This window comes from Choloepus didactylus, chromosome 7 (assembly GCF_015220235.1).
Source record: "Choloepus didactylus isolate mChoDid1 chromosome 7, mChoDid1.pri, whole genome shotgun sequence".
Classification (NCBI taxonomy): Eukaryota; Metazoa; Chordata; class Mammalia; order Pilosa; family Megalonychidae; genus Choloepus; species Choloepus didactylus.
The window spans coordinates 26533416-26558488 of NC_051313.1; the positions used below are offsets into that span (position 1 = coordinate 26533416).

At 35.8% G+C, this 25073-nt stretch overlaps 1 protein-coding gene across 2 annotated transcripts in view; it reads right to left on the reverse strand.

Annotated features, from left to right (window-relative positions):
* The window catches only part of HSF2 (heat shock transcription factor 2), a 31697-nt gene extending 9851 nt beyond the window's left edge, over positions 1-21846 (reverse strand). For both annotated transcript variants that reach the window (XM_037844345.1, XM_037844344.1), the window contains exons 1-8: positions 21674-21846; positions 9538-9646; positions 9255-9382; positions 8256-8380; positions 5719-5794; positions 2752-2813; positions 1779-1866; positions 196-344 (exon numbers count right to left, since the gene is read on the reverse strand). In XM_037844345.1, the coding sequence (XP_037700273.1) occupies positions 196-344; positions 1779-1866; positions 2752-2813; positions 5719-5794; positions 8256-8380; positions 9255-9382; positions 9538-9646; positions 21674-21766 (830 nt within the window). In that variant the 5' untranslated portion in view covers positions 21767-21846. The remainder of the gene's footprint in view (positions 1-195; positions 345-1778; positions 1867-2751; positions 2814-5718; positions 5795-8255; positions 8381-9254; positions 9383-9537; positions 9647-21673) is intronic.
* Positions 21847-25073: the final 3227 nt, after the last annotated feature.

A 25073-nucleotide genomic window follows, 5' to 3' on the forward strand; every position in this document is an offset into this window, starting at 1 on the left:
TTCTTAAAAAATACAGAATTAATTCTCATTTCAATGGGAGGTCTTTAATTTCATTGTATAACTTTGCTTAAATATTCAGTTTAATACTATGTTAGGTATTACTCGTTTATCAAAGATCAAAGCTGTTTTAAATTTAGTTCTTTGATAAGAAAGATAACCAATATTTTCATAAATTTTATCTTACAATCTCCTTACCTGGAGGGATCAGATATAACATCCTCATTAGTTTCTGGAATAACTGGAATATTTTCTTCATCTGGATTATCATCAGTAACATCATAAATAATGATGTCATCAGAAATCCGCTCCCTTGGTTTTAAGCCTTCAGTCCTGTTGTGTGGAACCTAAAAATATGAGGGATAAAAATATATCAAAAAAATCTAAATCATATTAACAATTTCCAAACAATATCTCATTAAAAAATATTAGTTGAGCATCTAATCTTTATTAAATGTTGAGGATACAAAGATGATCAAAACAGGTATGTTCTCCGCCCTTATGGTATGTATAAACTAATTGGTAGTAGTAGTACCAATTCACAGAGGTATGAGGTGCATTATCAGCATATGCAACTACTAATTTTATTGTAAGGGACCCTCTGAAGATGACATGTCTCAGTGTTTCTGTGGAAAGATCTTCAAATTCTTAAATTTTTTTTTTATACCCAAAGGACAAAAAATTCTTAGATCATTAGAAATTCCAAGCATAACTTGGTGGCCACTGTGCTGATGGGAATTATTTCATCTCAAGCTACTCTGCTTCAGGATATGTTTTATTCCAATATATTAAATAGTTCAAATTCAAGTCATTATTATAGTGTAAAAATCTATAAATTCCAACACTAGATACGTGAAGTACTTTAAAATACATAAGTACACTTAAATTTTAAAACTTCACCCATTTACATGGGACTTCAACCCTAAAAACAAAATAGTTAAATGTGAGTGACTACTTAGAAACAGTGGTAGGAAGAAGAATTACATGTGTTAGGTTGGGTTAACTCTGATTTGTCTGAGAACTGGAATCCTGACATTTTCATTAATCTGTAGCAGTACTTAGAATTCTAAGATTTGAAAGTAACTCTGATAATCAGATCTTAAAAGAGGTCTAACATAACGTACTAATTTGCCATTGGGTATGAGTCTGATGAATTAATCCAGAAAGCCTGTGACAAAAATGAAGGTAAACAGAAAGTTTTTTTTTTAATTGTAAAAATTAGCCTACTTGGTGTCCACTATAATGAAAGCTGGAAACAAAATACCCAAAGGGAGAATGCATAATTACATTACCATAACATTAAGCTGATATTATGTAGCATTTAAAATGAATGAATTAAATGTATGTTTTTAAATAAATCTTAAAAGCAACACCAAGTGACAAAAGTTACAATGCAAAATATATAAAGCACCATTTAGGTGAACGAAGCTTAGACATATGCAAAAATAATACCAAATATATTGTTTATGGATACACACATATAAAACAGCCTTGGGAATGGCAAATAACTAAATTTAAAATGTTGACTCCCTCTAGAGGAGATGGGAAAAGAGAAGGGGAAGGCAGAGAAGGAAAAAGGGTGAATGGAGAGTAATGGCTTTGAGAAGGAGCAACTGGGAAACTGTATCTGTAAATGGTTTATTTCGTAAAAATAATCTACAAACAGATAATGAAAAATGTCATGATTTGATAAAACTTGGGGATGAGCATGCAATACTGCCATAATAAAATTTAGCTTGAGAGAATAACAAATATGAAACAGTATTTAACTGAAAAATTACTTTATGATGGTGATTATCAGCTGGTTCTTTGACTATGTGCTGAAACAGATTCTTCTTTTGGGATCCATTCGTGTTTAGAAGTAGAGGCCTGAAAATCAGAAGAATTTCCATGCAGTTCAGTGAAACAAATAAAAAATAAATTTAAACTAAACTACTACTACTTAACACACAAACAGACTCACTTTAACAATGAATTAAAAATTTCAGTAAGGACATACAAGGAACACGTAAAAATTATGTCTTAGGAGAAGAAATTGGAAGATGAGTGTGTCTAGGACTTTTATTTAGCCATTCTTCTGTACTATTTTTATTATAATATAATAAACTGCTCCCTTAAATATATTTCATTGTTAATTTGTTACACAACTCCTGATGAACTGTACTTACATATAAAATAAATAAGTCGTATCATAAGAACCAGTTAGTGGGAACAGAGTAAAGGTCACAGAATTCTGGACACAATCAAGCTTTGCCAAAATCCTAGCCTTATAGATAATCTATGTCTCCTTCCAACTATCCCTTTTGCCCACTATTCTTCTTATGCTTTAAGAGTGACAATGGCAGCTACTGACATTTAAAGGTGTCATAACCCACAGTTGATACACGAGTTTAAAAATACTTTTATGAGTTGATTAAACATAAGAGACAGTGAGCAAAGCAAATTTTTTAAAATTTTTCAAAATATGGCCTCTTTTTTTTAGAATTTTCTTCACTCAGACCTTATGATCTTAAATTGTTAATCTGAATAAAAAATGTACTCTTTACTAACTGTATGTGTCTGTAAAGTGACCGGTAGGCTTTATCTCTAAAAAATATCACAATGACAGCAGTAGAAAAGAATACCATTCTTGAGATGTTGAGAGCACAATTTAAGAGAGTGCATTCAATCATCAAATGTAGGCCCATTCATGATTAAACACTGTATGTTTTGTTGTCTACATACAGGCTAAAATATTTTTATCATAAGCCTTACCTTTTACGTTTTAAACTCACAAGTTGGTTATTCTGAACCAATGTAACAATAAACTGGACAATCTAAAAGAAAGATATAAGTAAATAAAAATTCTGCCATGATAGACTCCCATCCATGTCTGTAGTTCACATTACCAAGTCTATTAAAACTAATGCAAATACTGGATGTTTCCTATTCTAAAGCTCATAATTTTTCACACACTAATATTTCTGAAATTTGGATGCATCTTACAGTCTGTGTCTAAAGAAACATACCAGGCTAGAAGAATAAGCTGAAATAAAGTGTTGCTACCTGTGCATGGACATAGTGATGCCAAGGCATCTATCTATCCAATTTTCACTTCAGGTATTTGTTTTGGCTGCAAGTACTAACTTGCCTGTATGCAGATCCTTACTTTTTATTTAAAATACTTTAAATAAGATTGCATGATGATGCAAAAGAGAAAAATGGTGTTTGGCAGGTAACATTTTTCTTATACCTGGAATACAATTAGAGGTAAAAGAACTCTCTCAGAACAGATCATAAAATTGCCAATTCTTCTTAGAACAGATCATTAAATTTTCAAAGTTAGGAAAAGTTGATTGGGTGGTTCACGCAGATTATTGCTGAGACACTTAAGTTCAGTCAGTCAAAGCTTTCTGCTGACAGTCAAAAGAAGCTAGTTTAATTTGCAAAATATGATTAAATTTAAAGGAAATAACTTTTAGTTAAACAGATCAAGACATGCAAACAAACCTTCATTTTTTGGGGGGGCTCTATTTCTTAAAGTGTGGTCCATGAACCAACAGCATGGGCCTAATCTATTAGACATGCAAATTCTTGGCCCCATTCCAAATTTGTTAAATTTGAAAATCTGTGGATGGGGCCCAACAATGCATGTTTTAGCAAGTCCTCAGGATATACTGATGTGAGTTAAAGTGTTAGAACCACTAGTTTAGGGTCTGCCTTGAAATTATATGGTCAATCGCCTAAAATGGTCAATCATAAGGATCATATGGTGAGCTACGAAAATTAGTATGTCACAGAGAGGCTATGAATAAGGCCAAAAGTGACTGGAGGATTACATGGACTATGAAAACATACTTATAAACGTTGTGAAGTATAATTACATAATTAAAATAGGGAACTGTCAGTTAAAAATACATATTGTATAACTTTAATATTGTGCCTTTCCCCCAAAAGAGTGTTATCAAATGGTGTGGTTCACAATCAACATCAAGTTTCAATGGAGAAAAACACTGGCATTTCAGCAGAAGAGTTAGACGTCATTAGAGACTATGAAAAGAGGGTTAGCCACTAAATTGCTTCTACAAAAGAAAACAGTGACAGGTAATGAAAATACAATATTTAAGCTTAAAGATGTCTATAGAATAATTCAACTTTGTTTCTGTTAATTTATAAATAAGTGGTATGGTAAAAACATTTACGCTGAATTTATAAAAACATGAATCACTGGCTAAGTCTCTTCTGCAACTGATTTTACATTTCAGTTCTCTTTTGGTAGTTCTGCATCACGTTGTTTTTTTCCTAAGGGGGAAGACAAAACATCTAACATTTAGAGCACTTAACTTCTATACCTGAAAAGTCTTATTAAGGATACCTCACACATACCATTCTCAATTAATCCAAGACCAAACAGTAAATGGCAGAGTTAGGAACCAATTCCTTATGGATTAAAAATCAATGGCTATCATCAGGCACTATGTAAACTTCTCACCCACAACAAAACACCTAGAATGAAACTCAAATTTGAACAGGTAGTACATTAGCTTTGATGGAAAACTGAAACCTCAATGTAATATAACTATTTACCAACTATCCTTGCTTTTAGGGGAAAAAAGCTACAAATTTCCATGTATCACAAGTTAAATTCAACCAAAATACTGTTTTCAGAAAAAGATTAATAGATATTTTATAAAGTATAGGTCAATGCACATCTATCATTTTAAAGAAGATATTCTTAACAGGGTTGCACTCTAGAATCATCTTACAAAGTTTTGAAAATATAAGTATGGATTAAACATTTAAAATTAAATTCTACTATATACAATTCTAATTTGCATCCTGATTTTTAAAAAAATAGCATATCTATTTTGGCCTAGGCCAAAGAGTACAACTGTCATTCACCTCTGTTTTAAGACCTGCTCCACTGCCAGATCCTGTCAGTCACAAACCTATTTTTAACTCAAAAGCCTTCTGAGCAGGAATAGGCTGGAACTTCCCTCCATCCCTCTTATGCTCAAAAAAAAAAAAAAACAAAAAAAAAAAACCTGTTGCTCCAACCTAAAGCCCAGTTTACTCATGAGCAAAAAATAACCGGGTTAATTACTTTTTATTTTACCTCTTATTAGCATGTGAAAGTTGATATGCAGAGATTAAATCACAAGGACACACTGCAACAGAGGCATTTTCAAGTCTCCCTGTAATTTTCGGCTTAGATATAAAATCTAGGATTAATTTTATAACATGATATTAACTGCTTTTCTGCATAGACTAATAATGACACACATTGATAAGTCAGTTTTCTGAACACATAATTTGGTCAACTGGTTTGAAAATATTAGTCCTTTATCTCCCAAGGTGTTAACTATGTCTTGTGTCATAACAAATATTAAAAACGAATTGATTCTACGTCTTTTATAATAAAAAGTGTTAGGACATCTCTAGCGTATTAATTATGCCCTTAGGAATAAAATACCTCAAAGTTAAATCAGGCAAAAGGTCATTTATTAAAAGCTACTGATAATACTATCTGAGAGTACAGAATGGTGACATTTAGCTAATGAAAAATCATTTTATTAAAAATGGAATATAACACTTAGCTTTATTTGTTTGATTTTACAATTTCACTTCTAAATGTGTATCCAGTATATAAGAAACTTAAAATTTTAAGATCGATCACTAGCTACCAAAAACTTTTTTGGGTCACAGATGTTACACACTAAACAAATGGGGAAAAAAGCTTACCTTTCGAATAACTTGTTGCTGTTGTGCATGTTTTGCTCGTAATTCTGACACCTCCTTCCAAAGGGATTCATTCTCACTGTGTTATCATTTATTAAAAAAACAAAAACAAAGACTGAGTCTGAAACCCAGGCCTCAATATCTTTTAAGAATAGAACTTATATTTATTTTTACTTTGTATTTTTATGAGACCAGGAATACTTCGGTTAAATTACGTAGTAATGTATGTAGTTGTTGATACAACTCCAGAATCATCTGTTGATAATCAAAGTATCTGCTAATCATGGCCATACACAAAAACTTAAGACTCTACCCAAATGCAAACAATAGTAGGTGATTTATTCCTTTTGACCATTTTGACCACTGTTACTTTTTATTTATTCTTTATTACTTTGGTAACATACATACAACACACAATTTTCCTATTTTAACCACTTTCAAGCATTCAATTCAGTGGCATTAATTATAATCACAATACTGTGCTATCAACACCACCAACCATTACCAAAACTTTTCCAGCACTCCAAAAAGAAATGCTATACCCATTAAGTATTAATTTCCTATTCCTTCTCCTGTAACCTGTAATCTACTTTCTGTCTCCATGAATGTGCATATTCTGGTGATTTCAGTTAAGTGAAATCATACGGTATTTGTCCTTTTGTGTCTATTTCACTCAACACTATGTCTTCAAGGTTAATCTATGTTGTAGCATGTATCAAAACTTCATTCCATTTTACAACTGAATAATACTCCATTTTGTGTATATACTACATTTTGTTTATTCGTTCACCTATTGATGGACACGTGGGTTACTCCACCTTTTGGCTATTGTGAATAATACTGCTATGAACACTGGTGTACAAATTATGTTTGTGTCCCTGCTTTCAATTCTTTTGAGTATATACCTAGAAATGGAACTGCCAAGACATGATGGCAGTTCTAAGTTTAACTCTTTTTAGAAACCATCATACTTTTCCACAGTGGCTGCACCAATTTTCATTGCCACCAACAATGCATAATGGTTCCTATTTCTTGATACCCTTGCCAAAAACTTGTTATTTTCTGTTGTTTGTTTGTTTGTTTAAATAACAGCCATCATCCTAGTGAGGGTGTAAAGTGGTATCTCAGTGTGGTTTTGAGTTGCATTTCCCTAATGGCTTATGATGTTGAGCATCTTTTCATGTGTTTACTGGCCATCTGTGTATCTTCTTTGGAGAAACGTCTATCCAAATCCTTTGCCCATTTTTAAATCAGGTGTTTGTTTTTTGTTGTTGAGCTGTAGGTATTCTCTATATATTCTGAATATTAAATAGTTATCAGATACATGGTTTCCAAGTTTGTTCTCCCATTCTGTAGGTTGTCTTTTCACTTTCTTGATAATGTCCTTTAAAGCACAGATGATTTTACTTTTGATGAAGTCTAATTTATCTATACTTTCTTTTGTTGCTCATATTTTGGGGTAAAGTCTAATACTGCACTGCGTAATAAAATGTCAGTTCATTACTTTATGTCTAAAAAAATAAACTAACCTTTCAACTGTGACTACTAAGTGAATTCAGGGTTTGTAAACACCTTAGGAGACAATTTTTAAAGGAAAGTGACATCTACCCAGCATCTGCTTTGCTCTAGGCACTATCCTACAACTTTCATGTGTATTATTTATTTAAACTTCTCTGAAATCTTTCAAGAAAGGAATTAGCATGTGTTGAAGTCTGTCAGATCCTAAGAACTATCTTGAGATCAGTTTCAAACCAAGCATATGCAAACATTAAAATGCTTTATATTTTAAAAAAGCATATCTAGTAATATTACAAACCAACAATTTATGTAATAGCAATAGTATTTCTTCAATCTCCATTTTTTATTTAAACTGCAATGTGTTATAAAATGTTAGCAGCACTGATAATGCTGAGAAGTCATCAAAAGATAACCTACGTATTAAGGGCTTTACTGTGGCAAATTAGAATAATGGCGCCCGGACTTGTAGTAAAACAAACAAAAAAGCACCTTTCTGTAGATAAAATGTTTGAATAGCACTTTCTGAAGTCTATGTAAAAAAAAAAAAGTAATCAAGTAGGGCAAGTAACTTGTGGAACAGGCCTATGTGTAGGCCACATAGTGAAGTCTTAAAAAACCTCCATAAAAGAATGGATGGGTAACATATGTGCAGGATTTTTTATGGCTTGTGCACCATCATTTGTGTGTGACATTCCTATGAAAGCTAACCTAAGTAGAATCATATTTCCTACACCAATTTAAAGATTGTTTTCATCGATAAGACTTGTGCATCAAATTGTTCTGATGTGCCTAAGTTCATATTATTCTTTTAACTAAGATCATTAAAACGTAATATCAGCCAGAAATCAAAGTAAAAGGAATCAATCTTTGCAGAGAAACAACCTATGGTCTTGGCTTCAGCAGGGTGATACAAGTACATAAAACAAAACCCCAGATAACCTCCCTTTACACATGTGCGTGCATGCACACACACACACATCCCAACTCCCATATTAAGATTATATTCGGAAATAATTCTTTACCTTTTCAATTCAGAAAGCCTGGATTCAATTGTCTCCTGTTTTATTTGAACCTTCTGTGCACTACTTATAATTTTTGTTAAATCTTCCTGACGAATTTTATTTTCTTCTGGTTTTGAAGATGAAACCTTTTCAAAGAGTAAATTTAGGAAGTCAAACAAATACTAAATGCCATGACTACAACTCAAATCTTCCCTATTATATGAGGTTTTGTAGTATGTTCAGGAAGAGAGATCTGGTTTCAAAAAGCCTAGGACAGGATTCTAGGGAAAGAATAAACTTCATGTTTCAAAAGGCGAGGAGGCAAGGAATAATCAGAGCTTTTGTTTGTTTGTTGTTAAAATGTGGAAAGGTTTCCATGAATAGGAACATCTTAGGGGCTTTTTGTTTTCCTTCTGCCAAACTCTCAGTAATTTCCCCAAGCCTCTTTATTACCACATTCCACATTTAATTAAATTCACATAGTAAACAGCTGCATGCTATGCCATTTGTTTTCATGGTCCACCACCCTTTCTACCTCCCATTTTTATGAATATTTTAAAAATATCTTATTTCAACAAACTATCACTTATTCAAAAGTGTATTCTTGAGTGTCTACTTTGTGCCAGGAACTTATTCTGGGTATTGGATATACAGCAGTAAAAACAGACAAAGCCCTCAAGGGAGCTGACATTCTAAATCTAGTAGGAGCTTACATTTTTTTTTTACCTAAATTAGGAGAGAGCCATCCCATTACAGAGGATGACTCCTCTCTCAGTTATAATGTAAACATTTGCTTTTCCTCTAGAAAGTATCTGAAGACTGAGCCCTCAGTATAGTGGAGAAAAGGGAAAAAATTAAACGAAGGGAAATAATTTAAAGCTTTATTAGTATAAGTTATCACAACAAGGAGAATCTCTATATTACTGTAAAATCTTATCGCAACAGTTGAAATTAAAATCTTGGCCAAGTATACAACATGGCTATGCCCTAATTAATTAATTCATGTTAATAGCAGCTCACCTTCCTTTTAATGTTTTCCAGCAAATCGTCCTGGCCTTGTTTGAAGTAAGGATGCTGAAATTCAACAGGACCATCTCGTTCCTGCTTTACAATTCCAGAGTCGATATGTACTACTTTACGGAAGCCATCTGAAAAAGATTCAGAATTCAGATGACCAAAATGGACAAAAGTTAAATTTAGTGTAACTTGCATGGAATGCCATTTTCTTTATCATCCTAATGGGAAAAATGGTTTAATCAGTGGTTAAAAGTAGCACTCCAAATAAACTGATGTCCATACTTACACATATTCAGTTGCCTCACAAAGCTTGCCATGTTATTGTGCTTGAAGTATTTGGGAAGAATTTCTTTTGCAAATCTTTGTTCATCCAAAACCAGAAAACTTTGACCATTCTGAAACAAAACAAAACGTCAATTATTTAAAGTCTCCGGCACATGGTGATACATAATGAACTCAACTGTTGTGGGCGAACTCAAAAACTCTTGTGGGCAGTCCTTCCATGATATCTTCAGACCAAGATTCTATTACCATTAATAGTAACAAGAGTCAGTGCCAAATTGCAGGTAAGCTTTTTGATGTCAATCTCAAAAGTTTAGGAGTATGTTTCAAATCAAAAGCCAGCACCTTACTCCATGGTGAAATATTAGAACAATTTCCATTAAATCAGAAATAAGAAAAAAAAACACACTACGTAGCCAGTATCATTAACATTGTTTAAAGTATAGCCAATGCAATTAGAGAAAAATAAGATAAAATAAATTTTGAAAGAAAACAATATTTTATCATTATTTGCAGAGATATAATTAAAACCATAGAATATACTGAAATATTAGAAGAGAATTCAGTAAGATAGCTGGTTATTAAATTAAGTCATTAGTGTTCCTCCATACAAAAAAAAGTTTGAAACTAAAATGAAATCAAAGACCCCATTCATAATAGAAGATTAAGTATCTAAAAATAAGTTTTTAAAAATATACTGGGGGTAAGAAAATATTAAAACTATAAAGGGACATAAGGAAGACAAATGCAGTGCTGTTGTAATGCTGTGGATTCTCTCTAAATTAACCAATATATTCAACTCTTGCTCAATTAAATTTTTTTTCCTTTGGAGAGGAGATGAAGAGTTGCCCACATGACCCATTAGATACTAAAGCTTATTTTTAAAAATATTTATGTAACAATAATCAAAAAAATATTGAAAAAGATGGGGGGGCAGTTTGTTTAATACTGCCCTAAACAAATGATAAAGTCATGGTATTTACAAGAGTTTTGTACTAAAGAAAGGATAGTCAAATGAATGCACAGGCTAGAGAGATCATAAAAAGCAGCAAAAATATTTGAAAATTAAGTTAGTAAGTAAAGATGGCACTGCGAAGCAGGAGTGAAAATCTTTAAGGAAGAATGTTTAATGACTGCTAGCTGCCTACCCTATCTCCAGTCTCCTCTACTAACAGAAGCACATTCTTGTGCTTCAACTACATTTTTCAGTCTTCCTTGCAAACAGAGGTGGTCAAAGAATACATGTCTGGCAAATAAAGATATAAATAGAATATACTGGGTGAGACTTCCAGAAAAGCTCCTAAAAGGAGAAAATTTCAAAATGTCAACTCCCATACCCTATTTTCCTGCTTGGAACTTGGGGCTAATGGCTAGAGCTCCAGCAACCACTTTGTGAAATGGAGTAATTAAGTCTGGCTGAATAGGCCAGGAGGTACATGGGTATCTTCAGATGTAGGTGAGAGAGAAATACATTTCTATCTTATTTAAGCCACTGTTAATTGGATTTCTATTACCTGTGTCTAAGCCTAAACATAACTGATAAGAGTACAAAAATAAAAATCATTCAATAGAGTTGAAAGACTATTAGCATAATGGAAATCATTTTAAACAGTAATGACAAAGGGATAATTATATTAACTAAAAATTCCCAATCATTAAGATGGAAATCCCAATGGAAATTTTAGAAGAGCCCAATCTCATTCATAATTGAAGAAATGTATACCGAAACAATCATTTTCACTTACTAAGACTGGAAAATTTAAAACATTTGACAATAACCAATGTTGGCAATTAGGTACTAACTATCAAATTTAAAAATGCATACATCTTTGCCCAAGTAATTTAACTGCAAGGAACGTAATTCAAAGGATAGATCTGCACAAATTAAAGAAAAAAAAAAAGGCACAAGGAAATTCACTGTAGCCCTGTTTGTAATGGTAACAAAAGAAAACACCAGAAACCACCAAACAAAACCAACTTATCTGAGTTAAAATGATTGTGATGTATACACATACACTCTCTACCAAACTATCCATAATTGTGCATACCCAGAAAATTCCCAGAAATAATTCACACACATATAAGAAAACATTAATCAACAAAGAAACTACAAATCCTGTCAAGTAGAAATGACAGGAAAAAGGAGAAAGCATTTTTACATTCTTCCTTGTGCCCTGCAGTACTGTTTGAATTGTTAGTTACCAGCATGCATTACTTTTGTTTATTAGACTTACACACAATAACACTATGGTCTCAACCAAGAATCCTCTGTTTACCTACCAAAATCATGTTTTAAATTATTTGCAATTTTAGCTGATATACCTTGGAATGGCAAGTTTCATTTAATTTAGTAAAAGGTATGAAAATGCTTACTTTCTATATAATTTACTTTTCAGCTCTAGAACCCAGAGAAGAGCAGCATCTGGTAAGGCTAAAAGAATTTGGGACTGAGTCTCAGAAAACCAGATCTACTAGCTCTGTAATATTGGATAATTAGTTGCTTCTCTGTGCCTTAGCATCCTCAGCTATTACATAAGGAAAAAGAAAATGGTCTCTAAGGTTCCTTCTAATTCCACTATTTTATGATATTACCATTTATTGTATTAATCATAACTTCTTTAAGCCTTTGTGTGATTACTGGAGCTTCTTCCTTGATCATTCTAGTTACTTTTCTATGAAAAGTCTAGCCAATAATACAGAATATCACCCTTTGATTTCAAAACCCTTAAAGGGATTACAACAGGTCACAGTTAACTACATTTAGTCTGTTTGTTTTTGTGAACAAGTGTCATCCATCTTTGTTACGGATTAAAGCTACTTTACTCCTGAGTTGGGCCTTCAATGCTGTTGGTCGTATCTTTACTATTGTGACTGTTTTGAACACATGCACATACATCTCAAGGCCTCAAAATCCACTTTGATCCTTTACTCTCAGCAACTAACTTCAAGTACAAATCCGGTGAAGACTGAATAGCTTAGCAGAATTCCTTCATCTTTGCCTTGAATTTTCTACAAAATTTCATCCATTTCTCTCCTCTCTTAATTTCATGCTTACTTCCACTTTGTCTGCTGAGTCTTCTTCTCTCAGACTACAGGTACTTTGGTCTCTCTTATCTCAAAACGATTCTCCTTCTACCTTACTTTCCTCTCAATCCTGATAATAGTCCTCTTTAAAATGCTGTACTCTCTTGGCTTTAGTACTATACTCTTATTGGGTTGCCTATCTCTCAATTTTCTTCACCCATCAGTAAAAGGTAGGTATGTTTTCCAAGGTCCTATCTTTCATCATGACAGCTCTTACATACTTTCTCTAGAGAATTTCATCCATACCAGGGTATCTGATTATTGATTTTATTATGCATGAGGATTATCACATTTTTCTGTTTCTGACCTCCTCATATTTCATACTTGAATTCACAACTGTTAACATTTTTACACAATATTCTTTATCTCAATATGTTCTAAACCCATTCTCTATTTCAAACCCACTTCCTACTTCCTTAAAGTCATCCTTTTCCTGTGTCCTCCATCCTAGCAAACCCCTCCCCCATCCAGTGAAATCTGACATTATTATAGATGATAAATTTAAAACTGTAAATTCAAACGCTTAGTAACGTAAGGGAGAAGGAAACAAAAAATCCCCTTTAAAATTAAGTACAAAGTAAGAATCCCATGTTATTTCTTCTATTCAACACCATAATTGAGGGTTCTAGCCACTGCAAAAAAGAAAAAGTGAAGACATAAGGTCCTGAAAGAACAAAGCTGTCATTCATAGGTGCTATGGCTTTACACACACAAAACAGAAAGCAAATCAGTAAAATGATTAACTCAATGGTCTATTTCCATATACAAAAGACATCTGCATTTTTAATTACCAGCAACACCTAAAAAATGTAATTTTTTTTAAAAGGGGCATCATTTACAATATCTAGAAGATACTCAGGATGAAATCTAACAAAGATGTGCAAGACCTAATTGCAAAAATTATAAAACTATTTAAAAACAAAATGAATTTAGAAATATGACTTGTTCATGGGAATACTCAATATTATTTTCAACTGGGAACTTGGATTTTAAAATGTATAGGGAAGAGCAAAGTCCAAAAATAGTCAAAGCATTTCTGAAGAATCTGCCCTACAAAATCAAGACTTTTTAGAAAGTTATAGTAATTAGTACAACATTGTACAATCAGTGAGCACATGGTTCTTATAAAACAGTATGAAACTGGCACAAGGATAAATTGCCCAATGGAACAAAATGGAGAACCTAGAAACAAAACCATAATATCTACATGTAATTTTAATATAAGACAAAGGTGGCAATACAGATCACTGGAGAAAGGAGGAACTATTCAATAGAGAGGATAGAACAACTATATATTTATATAGCAAACAATGAAATTGGATCACTCATTCCACACACAAAAAGCAATGCCGCGTGGATTAAGGACTTACATAAGAAATGCAAAGTTTTAAAACTCACAAAGAAAGTAAGAGAGATGGAAAACTCTCCTTGGAAAAGGCAGGGGAAAATATCTTGAAGAAATAAGGACAAACCACACAAAAAAAGACTGACATATTAAACTATATTAAAATTTAAAATTTTTACTCTTCAAAAGAAAAGTAAAAAAGATAAGCCACAAACTGAGAGAAGATATATATAACATAAAACCAAAAATGAATATCCAGAATACATAAGTAATTCCTATAAATAATAAACAAACCACCCAATATAAAAATAGGCAAAAGGCAAACATTTCACAGAGTATGAAACACATATGGCTAATAAACATGAAGTTGTTCATACTCATTCGTTTAAGGGAAATGTAATATCTCAGTAACATAACACTTAGCATCCACTAGACTGGTAAAAATTAAGAAAAACGATATCAATTTTTGAAGACTATGTGAACTAATGAAAAATCTCTTGCGAGGTTAGTGGGAGGAGTATAAGCTGGTTTGACCTCTCTGGAGAACAATTTGCACTATATCCTGAGGTTGAACATTTCATACCCTATTTTCCAGCAATTCCACTCTTATATGTGGGTATATACATCAGAAGAGGTATACAAGAATGTTCATAGCAGCACTCTTTATATTTGCTAAAAAACTGGAAACTAAAATGTCATCAGCAGAGAATATTCTCCTTCTAGAGTTGGCAGCTGTACAGATATTTGTTACATTATGCATTATGACACATATATGTGGCATTATTCTTTTGAATCTATAAAATATATTTTATAAAATAAGAAGGGAAAACGGCTTCACAATAGCCACATTTAATAGATGCTTTGAGGTACTGACTTCATTTTACTGTGGTAGTTGATATTTCTTCCATAGGATGCTATTCTTGGCTTTTCAGGACACTGATTTCTACAAGTTTTTTTTTACCTCTTAAATGTTGGTATTCTCCAAGATTCTATACTCCCTGAACTACCCTTGGGTAATTTCATTTGGGATGTCTCACGGGGACTTCATGTTCAACTGGCCCCAAAATGAATCCCACTTCTTTTCATTTCTTTTAAAAAATTATTTTTTTAACTCCGTAAACAGCACCAATTTTCAACATCTCCCCTTCCCAAATTTACTCAAGTCAAACACTTTAGGGTCATCCTTTACTCTCCTCTCTTCACAATATCCAACCAATCATAAAAAAGCTCTGTTTGCCATCCTTTCTTTTTATATGTTTCACTGTCACTGAGTTCACACAACCACCACTGTTTGCCTTGGCTAGTTAACACCTCATAGGTGGACTCCTAAATGCCAATATCTCATCTCTGCAATCTGGACAAGGTTATTTCATTAAAATCCAGGTTGGAAACAATCTCTCTCTTCCTCAAAACTGCAGTGGTTCTTCAAAACCTACAGGGCAGGGTTCAAATTCCTTGACATAGAATTCAAGACAATCCATGGCTGTACCTTAATTAAAATGATATCCATCATATGGTCAGTTCTCTGACCTCATCAAACTCAACCACTCAGCAGCATTTGACATGGCTGATCACTCTCTCTTTCTTGAACCATTTACTTCCACTAATTTCCATGATGTCACTCTCTTGGTTTTCTTCCTTTCTCACTGTTATTTCTTAGTACTGCAATACTGTCTCCCCAATGACCTCATCCAATCCCATAGCTTTACCACTTACAAACGTTTATTTCTAGCTCCAAACTCCATCCTGAATGCTAAGAGTCTTATATTCAGCAGCTTATTCAACATTTCCACTTGGACGTCTTGGAGTGTGGAAGTCATTTAAGTTGCTCAAAAATATTCTTCTCCTCCTTCAGAACCCTGCAATTCTCCACCTTCTTTGAAATTAGGTGCGGTCATATGACTAAGTGTGGTCAATGAAATTTAAACAGAATGAAACAATTTTCAAATAATACCAGTGACCCATTTTTAGTCTAGAAGTTAATATGGCCAAAACAAAACCCCCAACCCGCACTTCTCCATATTATCTCAGCAAATGGTACCATAATCCATCCTGTTGCTCAAATCTAAGTCATTAGTAATTCTTCTCTGCCCCTCGCTCCAAATACAGCCAACTTATTGGCAAGTCTTAATGTCACTGCCTTCAAAGTAGACATAAAATCCAACTATTTCTCACCACTTCCATTATTGCTACTCTAGTCCCAGGCACCATTATTTTCAATACCATACTGGGAAACTGGCAAGCCTTCTAACTGGTTCTCTCATTTCCAATCTCCTTGTCACAGGCTCCAGTCCTATGCTATCTGCTCCAGCATACATCTCTGACCTTACTGTATACTATTTTCCCATTCTTGAAAGATACTCCCAACAACATGAGCCTTCTTGCTTCCTTGACATGCTGTTTGAGCCTTTATATGTGCCATTCCCCACCGCCAGTTCCATCCTTTCTATTCTTCAGGTGTCTGCCCAAGTGTCATCGCCTCAAAGACACTTTCCTTGTCATCCTATTTAAAATCTCCAGAAATCCCAAACTGTTTATGTGCCAGTTATCACCTTATTGCTCCCAATTCATTCCTCATTGTGTGCTCTGCAAAAATGGTGCTGTGTCCTTTAAATAACTTTCTTTTTCTAGGGGGCAAGCTTTGTCAGTAGAGGGTACTAGGAAGACACAGCAAGGGGAAGGGGTTTTCCTTCCCGGTTTCAGTGTGTCTTTGGCAGGCTCCAGCAATGCAGGCAGCTCATCCTATTCCATATGGTAGTCAGCAGCATCCAATGGCCAACAGCTTCCCCTGGCACCCTCCATACTCCCTTGGAGGGTTTCAGAGGAGAGTGCCTTTGGCAAGACATCTCTGAACAGCTTTCTATGGTACTCTTAGAGCAAGTGTCGACAAACTTTTTCTTACAGGTCCAGATAGTAAATATTTTAGGCTTGTGGGTCATAAGGTCTACCTTTGTAGTAAAAAACCAACTATGACAGTATGTTAACAGATGGCATGACTGTGTTCCAATTAAACTTTCTTTACAAAACAGATGGCACAGTGGTTTACCAACCCCTGCCCTAGAGGTCATATTTCCAGGCAAGTTTTGAAGGACAAATTTCCATAAGTTCCACCAGTGCGCACCTCACTAAAGTTTCTGCTATTCAGTGAGCCATGGCCATACCCTCTGCAACAAGTTCTGGATCTTAGTTAGGGGGAGCGTGGGGGAAGGCTCTTAGTTGGATCCTCTGTCTCAGCCCTAGCAGAGCAGTAGTCACTGCTCCTTAAATCTTCCATTCCTATGTTCTTTAGAATTTTCTTTACTCCAATTCCCTCATTATAGTTAGAAATTCTATTAAATTTTTGCTGTTAAAATACTGAGTGGTTTTTATCTTCTGATTGGATCTTGAATGATACACTCGCTCTTTATTCTGCTTTATTTTCTTTGTAGTACTTACCACTAATTGAAATTATATAACTTGCGTTTGCTCCCTTTTAAATTATCAATATTCTCCAGTTCCATGCAATCATGAAGGCAAGGACTTTGGTTTACTACTGACTGAATTCCCAGTACCTAGCACACTGCTTAGTCATACTGATTTACAATATTTCTGACTGACTGAATGCATGCATTATTGGTCATAATGGAGAGAATTACACTTTCAGAATTTTCAACTAGTGGATTATACCAAATGAAGAGAAATATCTCACTCATATCTGCTCTCTGTTGTGCACACACAAACCCCCCTCCTTTACTCATATTCTGAGTCTCTGCTCAATACTCCTTCAGTCTCCATGACAAAACTAGTAAATAACCTCTTGGAGTATAAAATTCCACCATACTGCCATGTAAACCTGTGAGGCTCAAGCAATACACCACAAAACTCCCCCAGTCCCTAAACACTTTACAAGAAGCAGATTACTGAGTGATGTGGAAGAGATGGTTAGTTTCTCCTTAAGCCTTATCAACAAATATTGGCAGTCTTCTATAAAGGTGTAACAGTCATTACTGCCCAAATTAACCATTATGCACTCTTGGTTTAAAACACCCCAAATATTCTCATTACCAATACTCTAATACTTCAGACCCATCACTTTGAAATCCTTTAACAACAGAAATTTCTAACACTTCCATAACAAGTTTGTAACTCTGAGTTTCTAGCTCATTCTTTCTGATGTATATAAGTAAAAGGTACTTAACACTGAATCTCTTTCAACTTCTCTGTGGGCCCAACTAAGTTGAATCTTACTCCTATTTTGACACACTTTGTGGCCTTCCTTATTTTCACTTGGGAATATTGTAATAATGCAGTGTTTGCACTGGGAAATCTATGGCCTATAGGTCAAATTAATTCAAGACAGCTAGAAAACAATGGACAAATTCTTGTTTGCTCCCTTTTCCTCCTACCTATTTCCAGATTGTCTTCACTGATTGGAGAGGGACAGGAAAGCTGAGGAAGAAAGAGCACATAAAAGAAAGCTGAGGATGTCAAAGAGCACATAAAGATGAAACATATGGGTAAAGGTCTTTAGAGGAAATCACTTAGTCTTCTAAAGCAATCTGAAGAGCAAACACGAAGGTAAGAAAACTGACAAACAATAACCTTCCATTTCTTTCCTTCTTTTATAAACTGCTTAATTTCAACATACACTGAGTATCAAATTTCAGTAACAGTAAAGGCTGTTCTTCACTATTAATGGCAAGAACTTCCATTTAACCTCCACAACCTCTTACTCCTGACTATCAAGTTTCCCCAGTTGTTTCAAAACTAAACCTGCACCCTTTCTTTAGGGACTTGTTATATTTAAAACAGATTTAGGTTCTCTGACAGTACTATCTCTATCCTTGATTCTGGCAATAGATTGCCTACCCAGAGCCAAGAATAGCTATAGCTATGCAAAATTTTGAAGCTATAGGAAATGTCCCAAAAAAGGAAAGGGGGGAAAAAGGAAAGCAATTTCCACAGGGGACAATATGGGAAAGCCTGAAGGACAATATGGGAAAGACTGAAATATGTACAACATATGTTTTCTTAAAGACATTCTGGATCTAAATATGTTTCTATTATTTTAGGGTCAAAAACACATTTAGAATAATTTTGATTGCTCAGGATATATTTCTATATTTAATGATGAGAAATTCAAAAACTAAAGTTATCTAAATCTTCAGGAATATTAAGCCAAGCTTTCCAAACTTCAGTTGGTAACAGTTACTCCCCTTGATTTACACTCAAGCTAGACAAGTAAATTATTTTTCACGTGTGGAAAAAATCTGCATAGACGATTGCCTGGTTCCCAAAACATCTGCTACTTCTAAAAAGTCTTAATATGATTTTTGCTCAAATAGTATAAATACTAAATTACCTCAACAGTAACATTAGCAAAACAAGTTTGAAGAAGACCAGAAGCAACCATAAATAGCAATTTTTAAAAGATGGGAGTAACTTATTTTATTTTTCCATCTAACATCATTGTTTAATTCAAGTTTTACCTTTCAGTGTTAACACTGGTTTTAGAAAAATGCATGAGAGAGCAAAAATCAGAGATAGCTGCCTAAGTAACTAAGCTTAACCCTAGATAGTATTTATCCAGAATTGTCCATTGACTTGTGAAAGTGGAGGGACATTTTGGTATAAATCTAAATATTGTGCCAACAGGCATTAGGTGTAGTGCTGTTGATGGAAAACCTATCTGGAATCTAGGATATCTATGTTACAGTCCTACCTCCAATCTTGGTCAGCTGGATAATGGATAAGTAATCCACCCTGTGTAAGCCTCAAATCCTCATCTATGTAAGCATGAGGCTAAACAGGATGATCTCTAAGGCTCATTATCTTTTATCATTCTTACCACCTCCATTACATCTTCCATAGGGATTTCACTGACCCATCAAGCATTTATTAAGCACCTATTGTATCACTTAGGTGCTGTGACACTGTCCTTTCCCTCATGGGGTTTAAATTTTAATTATCACAATGGTGTATTAGAAAATGAATAGTTAAAACATAAATTTAGACTTGGTAATAGGATAAATAAGAATGATTTTAAGTGGCTGTTTACTCATAAATGATGCATTTATGAATTAATATGAAACACTCCACATCTGATATTTTTCCATAAAATAAGAATGCTATCAAGATATTTTGGCTAATGAGAATATATTAGATATGCCACTGACATAATATCCTTTAATTAAAACCAATTACTAACACATTTTGGTACCATATCTAGGCAACAAAAACAAGGCCTATTCAAACCAAATTTGATGATCAAGTCAGCTTGCAGCAGGGTGGTGGAGAATCTCAGTCCAATCTCTATCATGAACATACAATTGAATAACAGCAGCCTGTGCTGATCCATTCTTGACAACTTTTAGTCCCGACTGATGAGAAGCATGAGACATCTGCTTATTTTTAAGTACATGCTGGCGCTGGCTTCCTTATTTCACCTTTCTTTGTACAACTGCACAGAATTCATCAAATGCTTAAGAAGAGAATACACCCAGGACATAATGTTAGGTCCCCTGGGCCTAAAAAGATGACCCAGTTGACCATACTGACCTCCAGAAAATTAAATCCTAGAAGTGAGATTGAAAATGAACAAATGACAGAAATACAAGGCAGAATTTGGTGTTACAGTAGCCCAAACTCCACGTACTCAATATGGTGTCTACTCAGCATAACAGGTGCCAGGCACTGTGCAGGTAGTTTTCACTTACTCGACTCAAGAACTCCATACAGGAAAATATCCCAAACTGATGATAATCTACAATAGGAGAAACCTACTCCCATTCACAAAATGATCCCAACAGCCTAGGAGTGTATTCTAAGGCAAATGCACTGTTGACGTAAATATCTAATCATCCTTCTTAGAATCTTAGTATTGGAACTGGAAAGGGCCTTCCATTTCTCCTAGGCAACCCACTCATCTTGATAAGAGGATTCGTCAAGATTGGTGCTCGACTAAGGTCATCCCTGTTTAGTGACAGAGCTGGGATCAAATCAGTAATCAAGACATCCATATAGAACTCAGCCCGTAACGCTGAGATTTGGTGATTCATTTCAGCTCTAAGTTACTGAAACACACTTTAATTAAAATAATCATTAAAAAAACTGTACAAATTGTCCAGACTCCCCAAGGAATAATTTGCCATTTTCAGTGTAATATTTTAAAAACCTATTGATAAGCAGTAATCTAGGTTTGCACATTTGCCTACTTTCCCTGACTGCTGTTCTCGCAAAGATTCCGGACGCAAAGCCGGGTGTGTGTTTCAGTGAGGAGAATCAGGTGGCTGAGGTGAAGATTTTCCCCGGCAACCCCCCGCGTCGGAGATCCCGGCCCGGGGCTCCCGGTCCCCTCAGCGACTCGTACCCCGCGAACCACGAGGGAGCACGGAGGATGAGTGTGCAGTAACGTGGCTCCCGCGTCCTCGGCTCGCCCGCCGCCCCCGCGCCGGTTCCGAACGCGGCCGGCAACGGTCCGTTACCCGGCCCCGCGCGGGCCGCCCCTCCCCCACCGCGGCCTGAGGCGAGCGGCGCCCACCCGGGCCGCCGCGGCTCCCCCACGAGAACAATACCAGGGGTCCTCGCGCGGCCGATCGCCCAGGCCCCGTGCCACCCCGGGCCTCGCAGAGCGCGTCGAGCCGCAGGCCGCGGGAGACAACCCCCGGGATGAGGGAGAAGAGCGAAGGCGGTCACTCAGGGGGTTCGGAGGCCGTCGTTCCCCGACCCGTACCTGGCTCCAGGTGATGAACTCATTGGTGTGGGTTTCCTCTACGAGCGTCCACAGCTTGCTGAGAAAGGCCGGCACGTTGGAACTCTGCTTCATTGTTAACCAGGCGCACGGATTCCAAATTCTACACCCGAAGGTAGCAGCAGCAGAGACAGCAGCGGCGGCGGCGGCAGCTGCTCTCTGAGAACGCCCACCACGCAGGCGCAGCAGAGGTCGGGCCCCGCCCCCCTCCCCCACCCACCGCCGGACGCAACTGGCGCGCTTGCGAGGCTGGGAGGCCCGGCTGCCGCACGTGACAGACAAGTCTCCGCTCTAGACCCGCGCGTCTGAGTCCCGCGCGGGTCTCGCTTCTGACCAATCCCAGGAGCCGAACACGGCGACACAGTAAAGTGATTGGATGCTGCAGAAGTGAAGGGGTGGGAGCAAAAGGGGGCGCTGCCTGTTCATTCGCCTTTTATACAGCAGACCTTAGTGTAGCGGACCTTAGGTTTAGGAGGCTATTTGGTTGGTTCAAGTGGAGTTGGCTTTGGGTTCCCGGCCTGCGGCTGAGAGCCTGTAAAAAAAATCACTAAAGGGCCTTGAGTCATAAGTTTGGCAGGCAAAGTCTGGTTTACACCGTGGGAGGGAGTCGTTTCAAGCATGATATACTAGGCTCCAAATGGAAACAGTCCTGAAAGTAATGAACCTTGTCCTCGTCCTTAAGTTTTCGTTAGGAGGAAATGGCTCCTTTAAAATATATTTATTTAAAAAAGGACTTTAAATGACTCGTTCATTACTAAGCACCTGTTATTATGAGCCAAGAACTGTCATAGGCACGTTGTATTCTTCTTCCCATTCAGCGAACATCCAGTGTCCGCTAGAGCCCAGCACAAAAAGAAATAGCCTCATTCATACTATTGTAGTCAATTAAAATAATTGTTCCTGTGTGAGATTTACTGGAATATTTTTGTTTGCCTGAGATAGTTTGGTATATTGGAAAAATGTTGGACAAGAAGTCAGCAGGTTCAAGTGTCAGACCCAGCTTTGTGAACATCTTAGTGTATACTAAATTACACTGGTATTGTGTAACTGAGAGTAGTCTCTTAATCTATCTGGACCAATTTTCCACATCTCTTCATTGGGAATAAGGGTATTTGTCCTTTCAAGCTTATATGAGTGACTTAAATAGCATAATAGATATGAAATGCTTTGAAAATATAAAGTATTCTACAAAACTATAATTTTTATTATCTACAAAAGTCAGAATGTGCACTTAAGAATTTAAACAAACCGGTCAGAGATGATAGTTAACACTGTACAAAATTCAGCAAAGGATTGGTTTACTTCCTAGGTACATGTAGAATAATATGTTAAAAATAAAATGTACAAAGTTCAATGAATTTTTCTATCAATCACCAATTATTTATTGAAAACTGCCTTTGTATTCAGCACTACTCTGTTTCCTGAAGCAAAATCATATGTGTGGAGTAGAGAGGGATATAGGAATTAATATTTGATGAGCTCTCATATATGCCAAAGGCTTTGCATATATTATCCCACTAAATCCTCAGAGGAACCCAATAAGCTAGGTCTTATTACCCCATTTTTCCAGTGAACATTCTGAGGCTCAAAAGTGAATTAATTTGCCTTTATTTACAGCTAGTACATGAGTGAGTGTATTTAAACCCAGGCTTCATTGAACTCAAAAGCCTGTGCTGTTTCCATTGTATGATGATTACACCATCTCTACTCTCAAGTTGCTTATGTTCTAATTCAAGAAACAAGATGAACACAATGATGAGAAATTAATATTTAAAAATAAAAGCTAAATTTAGGTGTAAAACAAGTACTAGGAAGGTCAGAAGAGACACGAGTTTGTGAGTTAAAGTGGTAAGAGAATATTTCATGGAGTATGTGGACCACAAGTTGGGTCTTAAAGTACAAGTGCATTTAGATAGCTAAAAGGAAGACAACCAAGTGAACAAAAGACATGAAGGTTGACTGAGCATGGTCTGTCTATGGAGGGCAATGGCTCCAGGAGTAAGATTGGTAGTTGGGGTAGATGGGTAGGGCTGTTTTAGCAGAGCTTCCAGTTAGAGCCAGATTCATGGGCCTACAATCTGTGCAGTCAAACAGGGTCCCATGTTTAGTAGCGCCCTGCACTTGGTTTAGTGCTCTGCTATCACCGTCTTGAAAGTCCTATTTTTTTTTGTTGAGACTGTTTACAAACCAAACAATTATGCAAAGATCCAAAGTGTACTATCAATTGCCCATGATACCATCATACACCTGTGCATCCATCACCACATTAAATTTTTTCAAATTTTAGAACGTTTTCATTACCCCAGAAAAGAAATAAATACAAAAAAGGAACCTCAAATCCTCCCATACCCCTAACTAGCCCCCCCTCAATTATTGATTCATAGTTTTGGTATAGTACATTTGTTACTGTTGAAAGAATGTTAAAATACTACTAACTGTAGTATATAGTTTGCAACAGGTATATGTCCTTCTATTATTAACTTCTAGTTATAGTGTCATACATTTGTTCTAGTTCATGACAGAGATTTCTAATATTTGTACAGTTAATCAAGGACATTGTCCACCACAAGATTCACTGTTTTATACATTCCCATCTTTTAACCTCCAGCTTTCCTTCTGGTGACATATGTGACTCTGAGCTTACCCTTTCCAGCATCTTCACACACCGTTCAGCATTGTTAATTATTCTCACAACGTGCTACCATCACCTCTGTCCGTTTCCAAACATTTAAGTTCACTCTAGTTGAACATTCTGCTTATAATAAGCAACCGCTCCCCCTTCTTTAGCCTCATTCTTTATCCTATTAACTTATATTTCATGTCTGTGAGTTTATAAATTATAATTAGTTCATATCAGTGACACTTTGGAATATTTGTCCTTATGTGTCTGTCTTATGTCACCCTATATAGTGCTCTCAAGTTTTCTTCATCAACCCATTTGTTTAAAGATGGTTTTATTCACACACCATACATTCCATCCTAAGTAAACAATCGATTCCTTGTATAGTCACTTATTTATGTATTCAGCATCATTGCCACTATCTATATAAGGACATCTCCATTTCTTTCACAAAGAAGGAGGAAGAGTCAAAGAAGATAGAGGGACAAAAGAAAAAGAAAAAAGAAAGAAAAAAATGACAGCTAGAAAGCAACAAAAGGAAAGATAGCATTAAACTGAAGTGGAATAAAGAGTCAGACAGAATCACCAATGCCAGGAATCCTATACCCTTGCCCTATGTCCCCTCCCCCCCATATGCATTTGGCTTTGGAATATTGCCTTTGTTATATTAAAGGAGGCATAATACAATGTTTCTGTTAATTATAGTCTCTAGTTTTGCATTGATTGTATTTTCCCCCCAATCCCACCCTATTTTTAACACCT